This window comes from Pteropus medius, unplaced genomic scaffold (genome assembly GCF_902729225.1).
Source record: "Pteropus medius unplaced genomic scaffold, Ma_sr-lr_union100, whole genome shotgun sequence".
NCBI classification, from domain to species: domain Eukaryota; kingdom Metazoa; phylum Chordata; class Mammalia; order Chiroptera; family Pteropodidae; genus Pteropus; species Pteropus medius.
The window spans coordinates 22056543-22078079 of record NW_024340696.1 but is presented as its reverse complement, the minus strand read 5'-3'; the positions used below and the strand labels follow the sequence as shown (position 1 = coordinate 22078079).

General features: G+C 33.8%; 1 protein-coding gene across 1 annotated transcript in view; it reads right to left on the bottom strand.

Moving 5' to 3' along the window:
- The window catches only part of GRIK2 (glutamate ionotropic receptor kainate type subunit 2), a 561852-nt gene that overhangs the window by 315975 nt on the left and 224340 nt on the right, over positions 1-21537 (bottom strand). The window contains exons 5-6 of the mRNA XM_039871757.1: positions 4783-4964; positions 1655-1708 (exon numbers count right to left, since the gene is read on the bottom strand). Of these exons, the coding sequence (XP_039727691.1) occupies positions 1655-1708; positions 4783-4964 (236 nt within the window). The remainder of the gene's footprint in view (positions 1-1654; positions 1709-4782; positions 4965-21537) is intronic.

Here is a 21537-nt window from a genome sequence, read left to right as displayed (position 1 = left end):
GGCTTCCATTCTCTCTCCACCAGCCTATCACTAAATTTCTTATAGGCTACAAAATAGTCTCCCAGATGGCAACTGATACAGAGATAGTACAGCAGAGTCAATCTTAGTATTTATCAGTACAAGACAACCTACTGCTGGAAGAAGCTCTACTGGAAGAGAGATTTAATACAGAAAGCTATTGTGATCAACTAAATTTTAGTAATTTGATTTGGTGGCTTCAACTCTCCTAATAGCAAGGAGATCAACTGGGAGACTTTTGAGTTAAAAGAGAGAGAACATTGGTTGGACTGGTAATTGTGGAGATAGAGATGTATGCTAGAGGCACTATGGAGGAAAAATCAGTAGAATTTTACTAGTGATAGAGGAGTCAGAGACAATGGAAGTTTTGAAGGAAATCAGAAGAGAGGTCAATTTAGAGGAAAAGACATTACGTTTTAAATAATTTGCTTAATGCCGCCACAGTTAGAATTGTTCTGCAATGTATCAATATGTAACAGCTCAGGAATGTTACAGATGGACATTATATTTTATTTCTGAAAACATAATAGTTAAAACACTAAATGCATATCATTTCTAAAGAAAATAATCAAAGAAAATAGGACAAAGGCCCAAACTTGGAAATATTCTCATTTTTGGAGGATGAGCAAGAAAAAATTAGTGAGACAGACATACAGCTATTTCACAGAGGAAGATGTTAAAAAGAAACAAGAGGCCCCAAATGGAGTCACTGTGCAAAGCTCATGTCACCAAACCAAGGCTTAATATCTCACCTAATTGCAGTTTCAACCTTCCCCAGAAATGTAATCTTAACTGCTCAGTGTGTAATTTCCTGGTCAACACCAGTGAGCTAATCTGCCTAAATATACCCTTTTGTCACCTAATGGGAGTTGACTTTACCTGAAGTAATCCTTTTTTTCATTTATGACTTCCTTTTTCCATCCCCTCTCTGCCTTTAAAAGCTTTCCGTTTTCATACAGCTCCTAGGAACTCCTCTGTACTTACTAGATGGGTTGCTGCTGGATTCATAAATAGTTCTTCAGATTTATCTACTTGAATTTTATTGTTTTAATAATGAAAAATCTGTATATGAATTGATAAAGAAATAGAGCTAAAAGTAGGTTTGGTAAAATAGTGAAGTCAGGTTTTCATGCATATTAAGGAAAAAAGTGTGATAAGTAACACTCGATTTGCTAATTGTAAAATAAATTATACTGACTTTTTAAAAATCCAACTAATATAGGCAAAAACAGGATAGTAAATTTAATCTACTAAAAGAGCAGCTTCAATCTATCTGATTTTTATAAAGTGAATAGAGCTAACAGCATAAGAATTTGTGCTTTTCTAAAACATTGATTTCTCAGCAAACTAATTTTAAAATCCATTATGTTCTGAAAGTCCTCTAAAGAAATACAAAAATAAAACAATATTTTAAATTTATATCTGAAATGATATTATTTCAAACTCATCAGCTTCCCACCAAGAGTTATTGTTCTTTGTGATGATAATTCTTCTTAGGTTTTATCAAAATAATATATAGTATAACTACAAAAGTGCCAATCATTTATTTCTTCTCACTCAAAAACCCATTTTTCATCTTAGAAAGTCATAATAAAAAGATTTAGAGTGCCTTCTTTATATTTTATAAATTACTTACCAGAGTGGTAAAGATATAATGATAGTACTCTGTCATCATTCCCATTGCTAATGCCTAAGAAGAAAAATATATAAATATAAAAATATTAACATTGAAGGTACACATTATATGAAATACATTATGTCAATAAGACGAGTGAGGAAAAAATACCAGGATGTAATAAAAAATCAGCCTATAATATTCAGGTTACATTAAAATTGGGTCAAACTGAATATTTTCTCCACAGTTAAAGAAGATTAGTGGTTACTGAAGGAATTTCAGAACCAATTTTCTTGATAGAAAAGCTATTACTTGAATATTTGCAATTGTAAAGCTTATGGCTTTCCACATTAAAGGAGACATTCCATTTGACACAAACTTGAAATTAGCTCTTCTTAGTTCATTATATTTGTAATGTGCCCACCACAAATACCCTAATGAGGAACAGCATTTTATTTTGATGAAGAGTATTACTCAGGGAAAAACTACTGCAGAATACAATGCCAACAGGAATTTTTCTTACTACTTTAGAGATGTTTCCTTATCATGAAAGAAGCAAATGTAAATCACCACTCTTATTCGAAAAGTACAGATAAAAAAATGTTTTTTTTAATTTTTATTAATAGACCATTTGTAAGTCACTGTTTTATTTCATACTTCTAGAGTACTTGCCAATTTTCAACTATTTCAAAACAAGGATTTTTGGATTGCTAGTCATAAGAAGTGTCCATTTCCCCTCTGAAAATAGAGAATGCTTTTGATATAGCTATTCATCAATGAACAGAAATTGGTGATGATAATTGAAAAATGACCTGAATGAAGAGCTCTCAGTAGAAAACAAGCATTCTCAGGTGCATCTAATACTCTTCCACAAACTACACATTCATTCTGAGTGGAGGTGGAATCTCTGCTATTAAGGCATGCCAATTACAGTCCTCAGTTTGCCTCAGAAAAAACCTAGCCAGCCCCAAGCTTTACTCACTTTTAAAGATTTTGGGCAAGAAAATTTCAAATTTACTGGTATTTAGTAAAACTCAGTTATTTTGAACAAACAAACAAACAAGGCTATCCTGATAAATCCATCCCTTCTTTCTGGAAACTTCCAATATTTGTTCTTGAAATTAAGCCAGACTAACTAAAAATCCATCCATGCCTGCTCTCCAACTCCTGTTCCAGTTCTCTGGGTTTCATTAGCCAACATTGAGGAATCTCAGAAAAAAAAATGTGTAAATCATAAAATAGAGTCCTATTAAATGTGCTGCTGCATATACAAGAAGGAAGCTATTTGCTGTCTTCTTGAACTGGTTCTGGAGTAAGTGAGATCCTAATGTGGGACAAAAGATCTCCAGGGACAAGTTAAAAAAAAATACTGATTATATATATATATATATATATATATATATATATATATATATATATATATATATAATCTGCCAGTATTATAGGATATAAAAGGATATATTTTGTACAATATGGTTACTCTGACTTTGTAACTTTCATATTTTCATTTTACCTTCGTTTCGATTTTTCATCTACCCAATTTGCTAAAAGTTTTCTATTATACATATTTTAAATATTGTGACAATTCTGTTTTACTCTCTGTGTCCTGACTTAGTTTTATTTTGGAATGAATATTTCTTAATATCTGTAGGTCAGAATGCACTTAGGAGAACAAGTATAAAATAATGAATATATCAAATAGGCGGCAGAATGGAAATTCTATTAAAGGTGATAGGTCTTCTCACTTTCAGATAGCAAAATAAGTCACAGTTAGTTATTCTAGAGACAAAACAAATGATCATATATATTTGTTGAAATCCTAGAGAAAACCCAAAGCTCTGTTACTGACAAACAGTAGAGTTCTACTTATTTCAGGCATAAAGAAAAGGTTTCCTTTCCAAGTCCGTGTATTCTAAATGTGATCAAGAATTGTTTTGATAGTAAATGAAAAATAAATATGTACTCTATATTTCAGTGCTTCCTTTCATTGCATCATTTTATTCATTATTTAAAAAACAAAATAAAACAAAATAAAAACTCACATGCTTTGTTACCCAAATCTAACACTAGAGCGATTTTCCAAATCCAATTAAACATTTTACTGTAGTGAAACCAACATTCACATTGGAAGATTGAGCAAACATCTGTTTCATAAAATAACCATGTTATAACAGGGACTTACTGTTGGTAGTTATATTTGATGGGATATAATTTGGCATCTGAATCGACATCATTCTCCAGGAGCAATATTTTATCCTACACATGACAGTTGAATAATCCTAAGGCACTGTGGGGTCTGCTAGTGTACACAAAGAGCTTAAAAAACAAAGTCCAAAGACTTGTGTTCAAATCTAGACTTTACTACAGTAAGCATATGACTTTGTACTAGCTATTTAACCCCTAATATCAGTTCCTTCATCTTAAGATATGAGCTAATAATAATTACTAATTTCCAGTGTGCTGTTAGGTCTGCATAGTGCTGAAATAATATTAAGAGTTTTTACTGCTATGAATTGTTTTATTTGATTGATTTAGTATTATCTTTTTAAGTAGGCAATGCTTATTCTAGAAGGAATATTTCTTAACATCACTCGATGGGATATGCATCTCTTTGCTACTTTCTCGCTGCTGAATGTTAGTCAAGTTACTTAATCTTTCTGAGACTCGGTCTCTTCATCTCTAAAGTGGAGGTAGTCTTTACTTCTTTTGATTGTGGTGGTGATTAAATAAGATCAAATGTGTAAAGAATCTCTAGCAGATGCCAGCTGAATAACAAATCTTTTGTCTCTTGTTCCTACTGGTTGATTTTAATGGCTGAGCTGCTCGATGTTGACTCTTCGTTTCCCTCTTCATTTCAATACAAAATAGAAATATCTATTTCATTAATCAATATCCACATTAACAAACAGTATTGTAGCCACTTGAAAATAATCTCAGAATTACAATCTGTTTGAAGATCATCAATATTTACATTACAGTTTTTAAGACAATTAATTAAAAGCAATTGTCAGACTTTTAATCAGAAAATTATATCAAGGTGAAGTCTCTCTTTTTTAAAACTGTAAAAATAACACTTCAATTTCAAAAAACAAAAGACTATAGTTTAAATCAATTGTAATAAAGAAACTAAGAATTTAATTAAAGATTACCTGTTTCAAAATGCCTGCTGCCATTTCATGGCTACAGTCAAAGATTACATGGAACTCCTTGCCTCTTTTCATTTCTTTTAGTAAGGGTTTTGCATCCTTTGTGTCAGCAGGTAGTTGACGGATTTTAAGTCGAAGATTGTACCTTGATGGAGCTTTGATGAGCTCTTGCAAACGAATGAGACCTTTAATGAAAAAGGTTTTAAAAAAAAGAATATTAGAGAAAAAATGGAGTGGATCATAGAATCACAAAACATACTCAGTACAAGGCCTGATTTTCTTGACCAGATATATATATATTATATGGTGTGGCCACTGAAATTCCTGTTTTGAAACTCTAGATCCCTAATGATTTTTGTTAAAATAATCACTTCTCAAATTCTACATTTTTCAAATTATGAAAGACATAAATGACTTTAAGTTAATATAAATAATTTAAATATATAAAAGGACATAGAGTCAAATAGCCTCCTTCTGTACTCCAATACACTGTTGTCACTGTTACTGGCTTGAAATATGATTCTTCCATACATTTCCTGTACATTTCTACCTATATACATAGAGGTTTTGTATTTTATATTAATAGCTGTTTTGTGACAGTGTCTAACAGGTTGTTGTAAGTCAATGATTATTGTTCTAGTTTGTCCTTAATTAACAGTGTTTTATAGTGGACATAATTTATTACTAGAGACTGGTTACTTCTTTTTTGTTTTTGTTTATAAGTAATGGTATAGTAATTTAGTATATTCAAGAGTGAAATAATTTTCCTTAATAAAATAGATTCTAAGTAGTCTGAACCGTAATTAAATTATTCTAGGAAATAAAACTTTTTTGTATTATTTTCTAGGTATAATATTAACTTCAGAAATAAATATAACCACAGACATTGCTAAAGCAAACATTTTCTTAGAGAAGTAGCTCCATAAAAATTTTATGTATTTTAAAATAACAGAGATAAATCATTGACTGTATTCCTTTATACAAACTTCAAGTAATGAAACTCCTTTAAGAATGGATATATAAAGAGTGTGATAAGAAGAAAAGAATCATCTAATTCTATTCTAGCTTGGATCAAGTTAAGCAATTTCCTTTTCTCTTTCCTCTACTCTTTCTCATTATCTATCTCTTTTCCATCTCATTTCTATCTCTTTATTTCTATCTTCCCTGAAAAACTATGTTCATAAATATTAATGTGACAAATAATAATAAAGGAAAATATTTGTGAATAATTAGAACTGTCTCTCTCATATATATAAAATATATAAATATATATTACTTTAATATTCTGTTTGAAAATAAGAATAAAAATATACCTCATTATAACTAAAATTCTACTGTGTATTAAAATAACAGAATCTAGAAAATAAAATCCAATTATAGGAATTTATAAATAGATTCTCTTATACATATTATGCTAGATACCCTTTAATACATTGCAACATAGTTAGCAATAAAATTAACATGACTTGTTTTCAGTACTCTCATCTTCAAATTAGACACACAATTTAAAAAATATGTAAATTCAAATGTACCTAGTATCTTTTGCTTTTAAAATATTGTCCTATAAAATTTATTATAAATTATTTTAGAATTTCGTCATTTAAAATACTACAAATAATGGATGCATAAATCATACAGTATAATATTATTAGTTCATTTTGTTTCATGAGTTTAAATATTTACTAACTACAGTAAAATAAATACTACGTAATTAATTGATATTAAATGTACCCACTAAATAATACAATTCAGTCTAGGGAATTAACATGTATATAATGAGTATAGATTATATTATATATCTAACATATATATATAATAACAATGAGCTGTACAAAGATGAAACAAATATCTGAACATATAACAACTGCTTAAATATATTAGATTTAACATAAGTCTTATAAAATCCTCCAAAATATGTGTAAAAAGTAACAGATCCATAGGACACTTTAGTTTCCATGTCTATTAAACGAAAATCTTATCTAGGTTAGCAGTTCTCAAAGTTTGATCCATAGACCCTAGCATCATTTCAGGAGGGCCTCTGAGGTCCTACTAGTTTTATAATAATACTAGGTTATTTGGCTTTTTCACTTTCATTCTCTCAGATGTGTGCAGTGAAGTGTCCTAAGAGGTTACAAAACATATGTGACATCACAGCAAATTGAATTAGAAAACAAATATAAAATCCAGCCAACTTCCATTAAATCAAATATTAAAGAGACCTATGAAAATGCAAAACAATGCCACTCTTCTCACTATTTTTGTTTGTTTGTTTTGGAAAATGTCGGCATTTTTCAATTAATTATGCTATTTATGTGAATAAATAATGGATTTATTATTGCTATTATCAAATGATTTAAAAATATTTTAAATGTTATAATTTTTATGATATGGTAAATATCAATAAATATAAAACATTATAAATGCTTTTAGATATCCTCAAAATTAGTGATATAAAGTGGTACCAAAACCAAAATGTCTTAGAATTACGAAACTGATTCTAAATTTTTTCCTAGCTCTAAATTTTTATTATTCTAAGAAAATTATTTATATAAATGCAGACTGATCTAATGCCAACTTTAGCTGAATAAAGAAAAGAAAGCTACCCTTGGTCTACTTACTTTATAAGATTTTGTGCAAGTCAGATGCAAATTTGGGAGATTTAGCCTGGGTGTTGGATTTGAATCTCATTTCAAAAATCTATTATCTGTGTGACTTTGTGTAAGGCATTATATCTCTCTTAGCTTTGCTTTGCTTTCCTCCTCTCTATGATAGGGTAAAAGCACCAATGTATGCATATATATAATACCAAAAAAGAAACTGGCATATACTAGACTCTTGATAAGTGGCAGTTGTCAGTGTTGTTATTTTAGCTAACATGGGGGGAATACAGTTTTGTTTTATCAAATTTATTGGGGTTACATTGGTTAAAAATTATATAGTTTTCAAGTGTACAATTCAATAATACATCATATGTATATTACATTGTATAGTTTTGTTTGTTTTAATGTGTTGGTAACTAAATATGTTCTTGGAAGGTATTGGACACTGATTTATACCGAAAACCTAACAACATCAAAATTTTGATTTTTAAGAGATGAACTCCTTACCAAAACAAAAGGAGATATATAGTTACAGATTAGCCCAACAGATTTCAGTTGAAAAAGCTTAGCTGATACAAAAATAAAAATTTTCTGAAGAATTAAATCCACAAAAAGTATTTGTGAAGTTCACTCTAAGTATAAATACTGCCAAGTATTTTCTAAGTCTCTTAAGAGCTCATGTGGATAGTCCATTGAGCTATCAGGTACAATAAATGTTTACTTATTCTCTTCACACATATATATCCCTGCTAGCATTAATGTAACAGATTTCAATTCACCAGCTCCCCTGAGGAATAATACTGAAGAGCTAAAAAAATAACTGCTGCTAGTAGGAACTGCCATCTTCTACTTGAGAATTCAAGTAAAATGCTGTCTTCATTCATTCATTCAGCACACATTTACTATGTGTAAGATATTACATTATTGATAAATATAATGATTAGAATAATAGTATGTATTCAGTCTTCAGCTGCATGAGACATAGTTTGACTGTCGTATTTTTTTTTTTTTTACAAAAGTTGTTTTAATAATGCTTTTCACATTCAGTTTTTAGAATAAAAGTGGTGCAGCATTTCAATCAGTCAGAAGAAATCTAGAGAGCTGTTTGAATACTGAAAGTAGAATTGTGATTTTTAAATTCTGGCTTTCCATCATATCCTGCAACAGGTGCTTAGACTTCTCTAATGGCTTCTAATCCTTCATCAAAGTGCCTTGTGATATTGTTTCTCTTTTATTTATAGTTCCATTCTAGATTCTTTGCCTTCCCGATTATCTGGCATTTAGATACAAATACCTTCCTGAATTTTGTTATTTAGAACACCTTGGGAGAATAAGAGAGAGCTGACAAAGTGAAAGATGCGTTCGAAACATCCCCAGAATGAATGTTTACCCATCTATTTAATATAAGTGATTTGATGGTATCCCTGTAGTTTAATGTATGTGGATAAGGTTTTATTCATAGGAAAATGGGCTTAAACAGTAGGAAATCTTTTAATACAATACTGGCTATGTGCATTCCTCTCAGGATTTTTGGCACTCTTCCTACCTCCCCAATGTTCCTCTGCAACTTATCAAGTTCTAAAAAATACCAATTTTGGAAAAGATTATCCTAACCAAATACAATATGCATGTTTTGTAAAATGAAACAGTTTTTCTCTTTTTTAAGAAAAAAGTCTCTCAAAATAATTGGGATGGTTTATATGTGGTCCTATCTTATGGTCTTTTGATCAAAATGGAGAAATAAAAAGACCCAGCTATTAGATAAAATAGAAGGACAAAATTTATTTGTTGAAACTGTGGTTAATACAAGTAATTTCCAAACAATGATTTTCAGAAAAATAATTTAGCGAATTTGTCACCTGGTTAAGTTATTTAATGAAAGAGTAGAATTATAACTCCTTAAAACAGTCTTTTAATTAAAATGCCCCCTTTTGCCTAATGTAATTAATTGATGTAATGATAATAAAAAAGAAACATTCTGCACAGATGGGTTCCTAGAAATCTTCTAACAAAGAAAAGCAGCACATTGCAATTATCCCTTTATTTTAGTAGATGAGTAACATTCTATTGCCTCTAATTCCTTCACTGAGTGTATATATGTTTTTTAGGCTTTTTCTACTTTTAGTTATTTTATAGTAGCTAAAATGAAGGTGTAGCTTAAGCTTACAGGGGACAGAGGTCTAAACTGTTCTTTTCAGAATTACCATCAATTTAGCTTTTAAGGAGAATCCAGAAGGAGCCATTTATGCAGACTCCAGCTGGCGCCTTTTTCTAAAGAGATCAATCACTCCACCTCTTCACAGGCCCTTCTTCTCCCTAGTCCCAGGAAGGGAGTCCCAAGTTTCCTCCTATCCTCAAGTATTGATTTCGGCAGCCACACAAACTAGAGCTTTGCCACCTGGCGTATTCATCAGTCCTATTTATCATTTCAGTTAACGTGGTCTTTTGTGCAGGCCGGACTACTCCCTAAAATGTATTGTATAATAAACGATACAAAAACGACTCATCTACATTCAATGTTTCACCATCTTCTCCCTCTCCCCCTTTTTTTTTCAGTTGAAAAAGGATAATTCATTTAGAGGCCAAAATATAACATTTCAAGGAGTTATTTTTATTAGAATGGTTTATTTGTGCTACAGAGTATTTTAAAGAAAACTAAATAGACTATGTATAACAGCTATGATTTTGTAATATATGACAACACTGTAAATACAGAGAAGGAAGCTTTTTATAAGAAAATAAAAAAAATTGTTTTGACAGAAAAGTAGATTGATACTGCAAAATATTTAGTCTCCAAATTTTTGTCAGCTCTCTTCTTCTTGGGGGTTAAGTGGATTTATTCATCAGTACAAGGAAAACAGAAAATAAAGAAAATTGGGGAGAAGAGGAAGGGAAGAGGAAACTTCTTAAGTCTTTTTATCTTGTCAGAAGAGAGAAAGCTAGTTATGTAAAATAAAATCAGAAAGCTGGTCTCCTAGAAAAATCCTCAAGTCTTTACAGTAACCTCTTAGAGAGGGATCGCCTTCTCTTTTTCTAAGATTTGTCATATTTTTAAAGTATGTTAGAGACTAATAAACTCAAAACTCAAAACATGTGAAAAAACATGTTAGTTTGATATATTATAATTCAAGTGGCAAATCAGTTTCAATTCACACACCAGGATCAATTGATTGTCAGTGTCTACCTGGAGCATTGTGTTGAGAATATTACAAGACCAGATCTGTGTTTCAATAAGGAATTAGACTTGGGGTGGTGGATAGGTATGATAGTATCATCTATTGATAATCTTTATATTAAAATCTCCTGCTTATTTTTTGTATCATCAAATCTTGTCCATGATACTGTTTTATTGATGGCAAAGCCTCTCTATGCTTCAAAATGGAAAACAATAGAGCACAGACTATAAATGTTAGACATCATGCCCTCTATTGAAGCCAGAACCCATACGGTTCAACCTTAAACCATAAATATATTCTAATAAGTAGAGTTCAAGCAGCAATTCTGACGTACAGTCTCCTGAAAACATTTTAAAAGTGTACAAATTTATAATCTGAAGCAACTCATTACAATTCTATATTTTTCCTCTTCTCAAATATCCTCAAATCTCAAAAACTCATGCTGACACATAATACACATACCAGGTCCTTGGGCCACAGAAGATAGTTTAACAATGGGATTTATGGTAAGGAATTTGAGTTGTGGGATTATCAGCTCAACCTCTGGTGGGGCTACAGACTGCAGGTCAGTCAAGCTAGTGCTCAGTCATGTCTCCATGACTAAGTCCTAGTAAAACTCTGGACACCAAAGTTCAGGTGACTCTATGAATATGGTCACTCACTGTTTCTTGCAATATTTGGCACTGTCCACAGATTCATTTGAGAGAACAACTGGAACCCCTGAATGTGGACATCTCCTGGACTCTGCCCCATGTGATTTTTCTTGACTGATGTTAACCTTTATTCTTTTTTGTTAGACATCATAACATTGAGTATAATAGCTTTTAGTCATTCTGTGAGTTGTTCTAGCAGATTATCAAATTTGTGTGTGATCTTGTGGACCTTCAAATCACAATTGGTGTCAGAAGTGAAGGTGGTCTTGGAGACTCTCAAACTTTGCAGTTGGTGTTAGAAGTGAGAGTGTTTTTAGAGATTCCTGAATAATGCAACATGTCTACTTTGATGTATAGTAGATACTACACTGCATTCTAAACTTGACTCTTCATCTTCCCAGCCTCTAAAACTGCTTCTCCCTCAGCTGTCTCTATCTAGGATAATGACAACTCATATCATTCCAGTTACTCAGGCCAAACCTTGGTGGCATCTTTGATTCCTCCCTTTCTAGCACACCTAACAACCAATGTATTAGAAAATCCTAACCTATATACCTTCAAAATACACATAGAAAACTATCACTCTTACTACTTCTAACACACTGAATTGAGATGCTTCAGTCTTTCAAATGGATTACTATAAAGCCTCCTAATTAGCATTGTCCTTACATATTTGTAAATTCAGGCACATCTGGTAGCAATTCATAGCCTACGGGGCTTATTTCATAAGTCTGGTGAGTGCAGTGTTCTGAAACATTTTACAAAAGAAATGTGAGAATGAAGAATGCGGGGACCTGCAGAAGAGTTTTACTACAGACATTGATACTATGCTGGGTGGAACCAAAGTCAGTGACCATGGAAATATGGAGTCCTTATGCCTAACTGAATACACAAAGAATTCCTAAGTATGAAATAGATTATAACAGTGGCCTATGATTCTCTAGGCCAAGTGGAGGGAAACATTGTGCTGTGAGACAATCAGTCCATGTAAAGAAAGTTGTTCCAAAAACAAGGCAGGCAGCAGAATTCAACCCTGCTGGGTAAGGTCTCAGAGCTATAATCAGAGATCTCGAGTTAAGAACAGGGGAAACAACTGAGATAACGGGGAAGAAATTGACAGAGAATGCCAGAACTGCTACCACGGGCTTAAGGTGGGTCCAAGACTAGCTTGAGGCTGGATGCAAGACTAGCTCCACACTATCCCATGGGGCTCCTAATTGGTCAGAGCCTGTCTTAGGAATGAGCTCAACTGAGGTGTTACATGGAGTGTATCTGTGTTCCCTGGAAAGCAGGGGCTGCCAGCCTGACTGTTATTCCTAAAGTCAATACCAAAAATGTTGCCCCTATTTCTTCTGTTACTGCAAGGAGAAAAAGCAATTATGCCATTATTGAAAAGTAAACAATGCTTTTCTCTATGCTAAGGCTAAAATCCTTTGGCCTCTAAGGCATTGGAGTTTAAGTTCAACATGTGTTAAAGTCAATTTTCTATTCAGAATGCTTCAGTTTGTGATAAGCCAATAGAATTAATGTCGCATTTTAATTCCCTTTCTTTGCTTATTGCTATTAAAACTTGCTGTATCTGATTCATGACAAATAAGCACATTAGTGACTGATTTCCAGCCAAGGTATTTTAAGTGTTGTGCTCATTGTGGGCACCACAGTCACAAAAAGTTGCTTTGTCCTAGGCTGACCCAGTCCTAGATCCATCCTATCATCTCATTTTTCTTTGTCCTATTGATATATCTGCAAAATGTATGCCTATGCCTGGTGTAATGAAATAGGGTAGATAAAAAACTGGACAGTTTAATAAGAAGGCAGTTGTATTTGACAGGACTCTGGTAATATGTGCACACCTAATTCATGCTACACCAAGGAAAAATGGAACTCACTGCGTCCCACAACTGAAAATAAATTCCAGGCATGGGTGGAGGCAGGAATTCTTTGTTGCTCAGTTACCTTCTACATTACCTTCACTATCCCTTCACATTTTTCCATTTGATGGCACAGATGACCAACAGAATCTCATACTCATAAAGAGAGATTTACCTGAGAAGTTCTGTCAAATCCTAAGAAGGACTCTGTATGACCCACATTGGGGTTGTCTGATGGAAGTAGAAGGGTTGCCGTTAGATGCATCAGTCAGTTGTGGGTGTAGAAAGTGAGCCTTGCCTGAACCACAGAGACTAAGAACATTCCTTCACAGGGATTCTGGGCAAACACACAAGCAAATGCAGCCCAGATATGTATTATGGCAATGTTCTAGAAACTTTCTAAACAGAATGACTTCACCTTGGTTTGTGACTTGAGTTTGGTAATGTTTTGATTTAATGATTGTTTACAATTAAAACCATTTTATTACTTTTCATCTAAGAGAGATAGATAAACAATCCAAGGGAGAGATGTAAGTGTGTAGTAATTAAATCAGGACAAGCATTACCCAGGAAATTCCTGGACAAACCAGGAGTTCTGTATAGTCTTCCTCTTACTTCACAGCATTCTCCATCCGTCATCTTAGATAGTCCATTCCCTGCTGTCCTGGCATGTTCCCCACCCCTAGTGGGACTGGCACACCTCATTCCTCAATTCTGATGGCCACATTGTGGTTCCTTTGTCTGGAGAAAAACCTGCTCAGATATATATATACCTGTCCTTCTGTCACTCTGACTACCCTCTCAGCTTGTGATAACCCAACTTCAGCTCTCCAAATAGTGGCTGATTAGACACCTGCTGTCATTTAATCCCCACTTGTGTCCAGGTCAGTGCAGTTATGAAGTGGCAAATCATCCTTCACAGCTCTTTTTTGGCTCTGTCCCAGGATGCTACTGTTACCAGTTTTATCCTGCCGCTTAATACATCAAATACAATTTAAAGTAGACATTGATGAAACAGCTTAAGAAGCTTTACATGGTAGGTCTATGACTGACAATAATTACCAGGACTACTATATGCTGGTGGAAATGCCAAGTAGAATATGACTCTTCAGAAGCTCAGGTTTTGTTTTATTTTATTTTTGTCCCAGAAAGAATACCATTAATTCCAATGCCTTAGGCAATTGTGCTCTTTGAACATCTTATCTTACACAAGGTTTAAAACTGTAAACATATCGGGAATTCATAACAGCACACACTATGTGCTTTGAATTTGGAATGCAAAAAATGAAATCCAAAAATATAAACAGTAGATATTTGCCATCTGAAAAGATAGGATGTGAGAAGACACACATGCAAAACATTTCTGTACAATAAATAATGTGCAATAAAGTGAGTGTCTCTAAAACGCACTGGAAGTGCCTAAGGATGGATAGCCATTTGGCAGGTGGAAAGGGATAAATGGGTATTGGAGGCAGAAGAAATTGCATGTACAAAATGTGATGATGTGAAAGTATAGAAAGTTCACAAAGTCTTGTGAGTTCTTGGCTTGGCTGTGACATGGTAGGAGGTGAGATTGGACAAAGGGATTGTTGATTAGAAAATTTCAGGTTCCCACATGAAACCCAAGTGGAATTCAATCACTTCTTAGAAACAGAAACAAGTAGGGACAAGGCTATTAAGATATTCCCTTCTTTCACTTCTGTTCTTTTTCATGTGGCTGTTTCATTCTTATCTTTGCAACAAGCTTTTTCTGCATCACAATTCATACAGGAAATACAGCCATCCTTCAATTTCACTCCTGAGTTTACCTGTTATAGGTCTAGCAGCTGTTAGAGACCAACTAAACTTCTAGAGAAAGAAGCTAATTGGCCCAGCTGTATGAACCCTTGGTCTAATCAACTACAGTCAAGAACAGAAATCTACTCTAAGGTATGAATATCACTGCCTTTGGGAGTGAGGAAGAAGGGGAAATGGGACGTTCAGGTGTACTTCTCCTGTTTACTATGGAATCACTGAAGAAATTAAAGAAAGTGGTATCACAATTTTTTTGTTAAAAAATCACTTTGATGATATGATAAGGATGTATTTGTGGATAGTAAACTAAGGGATATAGAAATAGTGCAAGATATTACCAGGAAGGTGATTGCATTATGTTTTAGTCTCTACCACATATCTATACAGTCTCTAGTCTTTATTTCTCTGGAAACAGAATTTCTTATAATGAAGAAGTGTCATTGAATTTAACTATATTCTTACCTGAGGCAATGAGTGTTGAATTTTTGAATTTTCACTTTACCTTGAAAGACTTTTAGATTGCTCTGAAACAAATGCCACATTGCTAACATAATAAGCTCACATTAATCAAGATCATGAGAGTGACACATAACACTAAAAATCCAATCTATTAATTTATAACGTGATATATATCTGTCACAGGCACGGCAACACTTGAACTGCATGGCCACTACATTCTCAAATTACATGAGAAACCATATTGTATTCTGAAGGTTGCTTAATATTAATATGGAATCAGAGAAAAGAAAATTGGCCCAATGAATATGATAATCATAGATAGCATTTATTGAGGGTTTGTGTTTCAGCCATAAGAACTCTGTGAAGAGGTACTTGTGTCAAACCCAATTTGCAGATGAGGTGAAGGTACTGGTGTTTGGGTTATTATGTTCAAAGTCCCATAACTAGGAAGTCACAAAGTGAGATTCAAACCCTGGAAGTCTCTGTCCAAATCCAGTACTTTATTTTGCATCCAGAGTTTGATAAACCCGATCTTACTGGTAGTAAATCAGCTAAGAATCTATTTTCCATGAACACTTTTTATATGTGTCATTTGTATTTTTCTGTGAAAGTCTCTCTTTAAGAAACTCAAATGTCTAATGGACATATTCTTTCTCTGGTTATATTAGTACCTTCAGATAGGAGATAATTAAATTTTGCTTACCTAGAAGGCATTCATTCTATTCTTTAAAGTAGCTTCACAACTTCTCACTCTTGTTTATTATGTTTTAATTTCACAGTTTTAACTCTCAGAGGGCAACTTAACTTCTAGATGTTTCCAAAGTACTTAACTCCAACCTCAGCAGTGACAATGGCATATACAGAGTCCATTGAATTGTGCTGCAGTTTGAATCTTGTCTGCCTATAATGAGTTTGGGCAGTAAAAACTATTCTATTTGCTATGCATTTGTTATAAAAACATAAAATCATAGTACTTAAGATAAATCTCCTTTTAAAATTTCTGTTCCAAAATATTTTTGGAGCTTAAATGTTTATATTTTCTTTCATTTTATTTTCTTGATATTTTCTCTATTGCCTTTTTGATTATCATTTGCCATTTCTACTACTTTTCAAATTCTTCCCACTTTCCCATAAGTTGACTAAGAATTTTTCAGTCTTAATAAAATAAAGGAGTCCTTCTCTACTAAATCCTTCTCAAACAATAAACTTAAGCATTGCATAGCTTCTCTGATATTAAGTAATAATCTTTAATTGTCGTTCCATGTGGAACTACTGAATACAGAGTCTAGTTAGCATTACACACCCAAACACACACATTTTTTGGAAGCTTATACATTGTTCTTTGCAACTGTTCCTTATCAATATGATGTTCTGCTGACGTCACTACTGCTTGGTTACCTATTGTATATCAATGACCCTTTGAGATTGATTCAAAACATAAAAAAGAGAATAAAGAAATGAGCTGATAATTATTTCTTTTCATTATTTTGCCACTCTAAGGATTTAAAAAAATAATATTTGATAATATTTATGATCACATACTACATACAAAAATTGTATTTTACTAATTTTTCACAAAAATTCTGAGGTATTTTTTCTTTTTTATATACAGAAAAATGAGGCACAGGGATTTGAGCCAATCAAAAATGGCTTGAATTTAATAAATAGCAGGGCAGGAACAGAATATAATTGGCTGGAATATAATTGCTCATATTTTTCTTATGAGCACTTATTCTTAAGAATAGGTGGTAAAAATGACTTCAATTAGGTTGGGCTATTCTGTTTCTTTTTGCCAAACCTGTGAAAATATGCAGATAATGATCTGCCTTAAAAAGACTATTTAGCCATTCACATGATAGGTGGAATAAGTTTCTGCAAAAAATTTCTACTCCAGAAATTCATGTATCAGACTTTCTGGGGGAAACACAGACTCTGCAGTCCATGTGCTCAAATCTAAAATGCTCTTAGAAATTTTCCTGAATGAAAATGCCTTTAAACATTCTTAGAGAATTGAAGGAAACCTATGAACTTGAGACTTAAGGAAAGGAATAGGCATTAAATAAGTATCTTAAAGTCAGAGGCATTCTCTGACATTATTAACTTTTAGAACTAAGAGTAAGAATCACTAATTTGTCATCTACAGATCCTTATCTATAGTTTTCATAGTATTCAACGGTCAAAATTAATAACATCAGGACATTCAAAACCCATATATGCGTCATGTGCAATTCTAACTTCTTGATAAAACTTAAAACTGCAATAAAAAGTGTGAAGTTATCAACACAAAGAGTTGAGAGTAGTGCACGCAAAGTAAAGAGTGGGAAATGGGAAGAACAAATTTCAAAGAACAAATTTCAAAGAACAGGTAGATAAGAGAGTGTGTTGGACATGCAGAATGGTTCAGAAGGTGGAAGTAGTGGCAGAGTCAAAGTCTGACACATGGCACAGCGGCCTGACTGGATCTATAACAAGGCATCAGACATGAGACATATTGACACTCTGGACGGGCAGAAGAGGAGTGAAATATAAGTTGAAAGTAGCATAACTGAGGTAATGCAATAGTAGGATAGACATTCCCCAAAATTGAGACCTAATTCAATCATAAAGTTTGTTCTAACGTGGTCGTGAATATGTCACAGAGTAGGGTAGGAGTAGGTGTGAGGAGTCGCTTAGCATCAGTAGCTGTACAGTCTCAGTCTCCTGGACATTTGCGCTCTAGAAATCTTAGGCCAGCTATCCAACTGCAAAAAAAGTTCTACTAGCTAGAAGTATAGAAGTAGAGATCAGACAGTAACAGAAATAATTAAGTTGGAGTTTTGAACCCCATTAAATTAGTTAATTCAAGAGCAATCAGTCTTTAATTCTAACAGAGGACTAGGAAGGGAAAAGTATACATAACAAAACAAAAAAAAACAGGATCACAATTGTAACTTGACCTAGTCTTAGATACCAGAGTCACTATAAGACACTGACCTTGATTTTAGAACAGCAGATGAACTCTAAATCTGACTCGTAAGAGGTCAGGGTTAATGTTAAGCTAGCTGGCTTGGTATTCAACATTTTGATATTAGATATTTATTCAATTTAAGATAAATATTTATTAAGCAGCTACTATGTAATAGACCCTATTCTAGGTACATAGAATATCACAGAAACTGAGACAATAAAGACCTCACAGTTAAACGGGAGAGAAGGACAATAAATCATCAATTGCAACGCACTGCAGTAAGCACTACCATGATAGAGGTGCAGAGGCTGAGACAACTTTCCCGTAGAAAAATGTTTTAGGTGAAATATTAAAGGACCATCAGTTAAACATGCAAGGAAGGAGGGCTTTATTCTTAGAGGAGAAGAAAAGTATTTCCAGCAGAGGGAACTTAATGCGCAAAGGCGCTGATGACAGCATGGTAGTTTGGGGAACTTCAAATAGTTCAGTTTTCTGGCATTGAACAAGGAGGAAATATGGTGGTGAGAGATGAGGGGTTTGGGGAGTAGATATATTCAGAGGCTTTGCCCCTAACTAGGCTGAGAGGACAACTCAGAAAGTCAGAACCAAGTAGGTGAGAAGTTGAGTCTGGAGTATATGTTACTGGGCAGGACTTTAAAGAATTAGGCAGGCATAATGTTATGAGTGTATAATTTGGTATAAAATATATAAGAGCTGCCTGGGGCAAGCAATGATGACAGAGGTCTGGCAGAGAAAATCAGCTGTGTAACCTCAATGTGTCCTTCCATGGGTAAGTTCTGCTCTCACACTTTAAATTTGTTTACAATCTTGAGATAACTTTCAGCACATTTTGATATTTCCAAAAGAAAACCTACATGTATAGATTTTACCAAAAAATTGGTGCTAGAAACTAGGGAGAGGGTTTGTATTGCAAGACATACCAACTCCAAAAATCCCCACATCTCTCATCTTGATTATGTGACACAGAGCCTCCTTCCTAAGCACTGTTAGCTTTTCTTTTCATGAACTGTTCAATTTCCTTCCACTTTCTTATGGCAAACATAAACTCTCAATTTTAAGACCCGGCTGACAGAGAAGCCCGGAGGTCTATCCACGGAGGGGGCTTGTCAAAGCGATAATAAGTGGGAGTCTCTTTTTCAGAAGGACTGCTATGCTACCTTCTATAAAAAAAAAAAAAATAGCATTTTATTTCATATTGTTACAACTGACCACAATTCTCTCAATTCTGCATTGTCAAATCTTCTCAATTGTTATTCTCTTCAGAATACAACTATAGTTATTTAATTTTCAGTATATCTTCTCTTGCACTAATTTTCCCCATCAGCTCTCACCTCACTGTTCTGCCTTCCTTTATAAGAAAGTTCTTAGTAAGAGGTGTCTATATTCACAGTCTCTGATTCCTCACCTCTCATTCTCATTCAAGCTCACTCTGATAAGGCTATTGTGCCCACCACTCCACTGAAACTGCTCATTAAGATTACCAATGACTTCCAGGTTGCTAAATTCCATGGTCAAGTCTCAATCTTCATTTTACTTAACAGCAATATCTCTCTCTGCATCTTTGATAAGATTTCTTCACTTTATTTCTAGGACAATCAATGTTCTTGGTTTTACCCTGTTTTACAGACCATCTCTTCTCATCTACCACCCTGATTCTCCAGACTCCTATACCTAACCACCTACTCCATCACATTTCTATCTGGATGTTTATAGACATCCAAAACTTAATATATCCAAAGCTGTACTCTCTCTCTCATTCACGGTCTTCCCAGAGTCAGTTGATGGTGACTCTATACTTTAAGTTCCCACCTTAGTGTATCGCCTTTGCCTGTAATGCTCTTCTCTTATTTATCCACATGGCTTGCTCTCTCATCTACCTTGCTCAACCTATTTAAAATTGCAGTCTTGTAGTCTTATCCTTTTATACTTCGGATTCCCGTTACCTGGTTTTATTTATTTATTTTTTTCTGTTAATACTTATCGCCTTCTAACATACTCTCATTTACATATTTATGACATTGATTATTTATTTTCTATCTCTTTTCACTAGAATATAAACCCCATGGAGGCAAGGACTTTTATCTGATTATTTCTTGGATACATCTGAGGTGATTAGAGCATGTCTAGCACCTAGCAGATATTCAAAAACATTTGTTGAATAAATGAATGAATTCCATGATCTTTAGTCTTAAGAAGCTTGCAGGCCATTTGGAGAAATAAATTATACATTGAAAAAAAGAATGTCTGCCAGTACCAAGCAGAATGTGCCAAGTGATAAGTGAGTAGAATAGACCCAAAGTGCTAAGACATTGTTTTTTTTTTTTTTTTTCCTAAGGATTCAGAAGACTGGGCTCAATTTGAATAATTCATTCTGGGGGAAAATTGATCATAATCTAGGAAAGTGAAGATGAGAGACAAACACTTTAGATGAGAATAATTTAGAACCTCAATGCCATTCCATTTCTGAATCTAAAAGGAAACCATTTGTTTCAAAAAAGAAAGAAAAAAAAAACAGTTCATTCCAACTGAAGGTCTCTTTCTTCTTTGTCTACAAAAGTACAAAACAATGCCCTGCTAATGGGCCTTTTGGTTAATGCATATGCAGTGGCTGTTACTAGGTGTTGCGAGCGCATGTAGAGGACAGAAGAAATCTGCTCTGTAAGCCCTATTTTAAATCAGATGTTTCGAGTCAGTTAACTGCAAAATAAAGAGGGGAGGGAATTAAATAGTGACTTAGAAACAAAAGGAAAAATGTAAGTGGGCCAAGGGAAAAGCTTTTAGTAAATGTGAAAAATCATGCTGGCACTGATGATAGGCCACTTAGGAGTGATTATTTCTAATGGAGCAAAAAGGGGTGGCGGGTGCTGTGAAGTGCAGGCTTCAGTCTCCTCAAAGAGACCCTGGCTCTCCGACTGTCACTTTCTCTTGGGGCTGGGGCTGACTTGCTGTTAATGGACCCCCAGCCCTGCATCAGCTGTTCTTAAGCACAGCCAATTATGAGATAAAACAGTTTTTGGCACAGCTTCTCTTTGTCCACTAAATATTTTTCTAGGGGCAGTTGGGGTTTAAAATGAAATGGAAATAGATAAAATTTATCTTTTCTCCGAGTCTCCACTCTTGTCCTTTCTCTTTCATTGATGACTCATCTACTGCTTCAGGAACCTAGTAGACTGCATTTTTTTCCCCTTCCTCCTAGTCAAACAGAGAAAGATAAGTTTCTGGTCATTTAAATTGCCA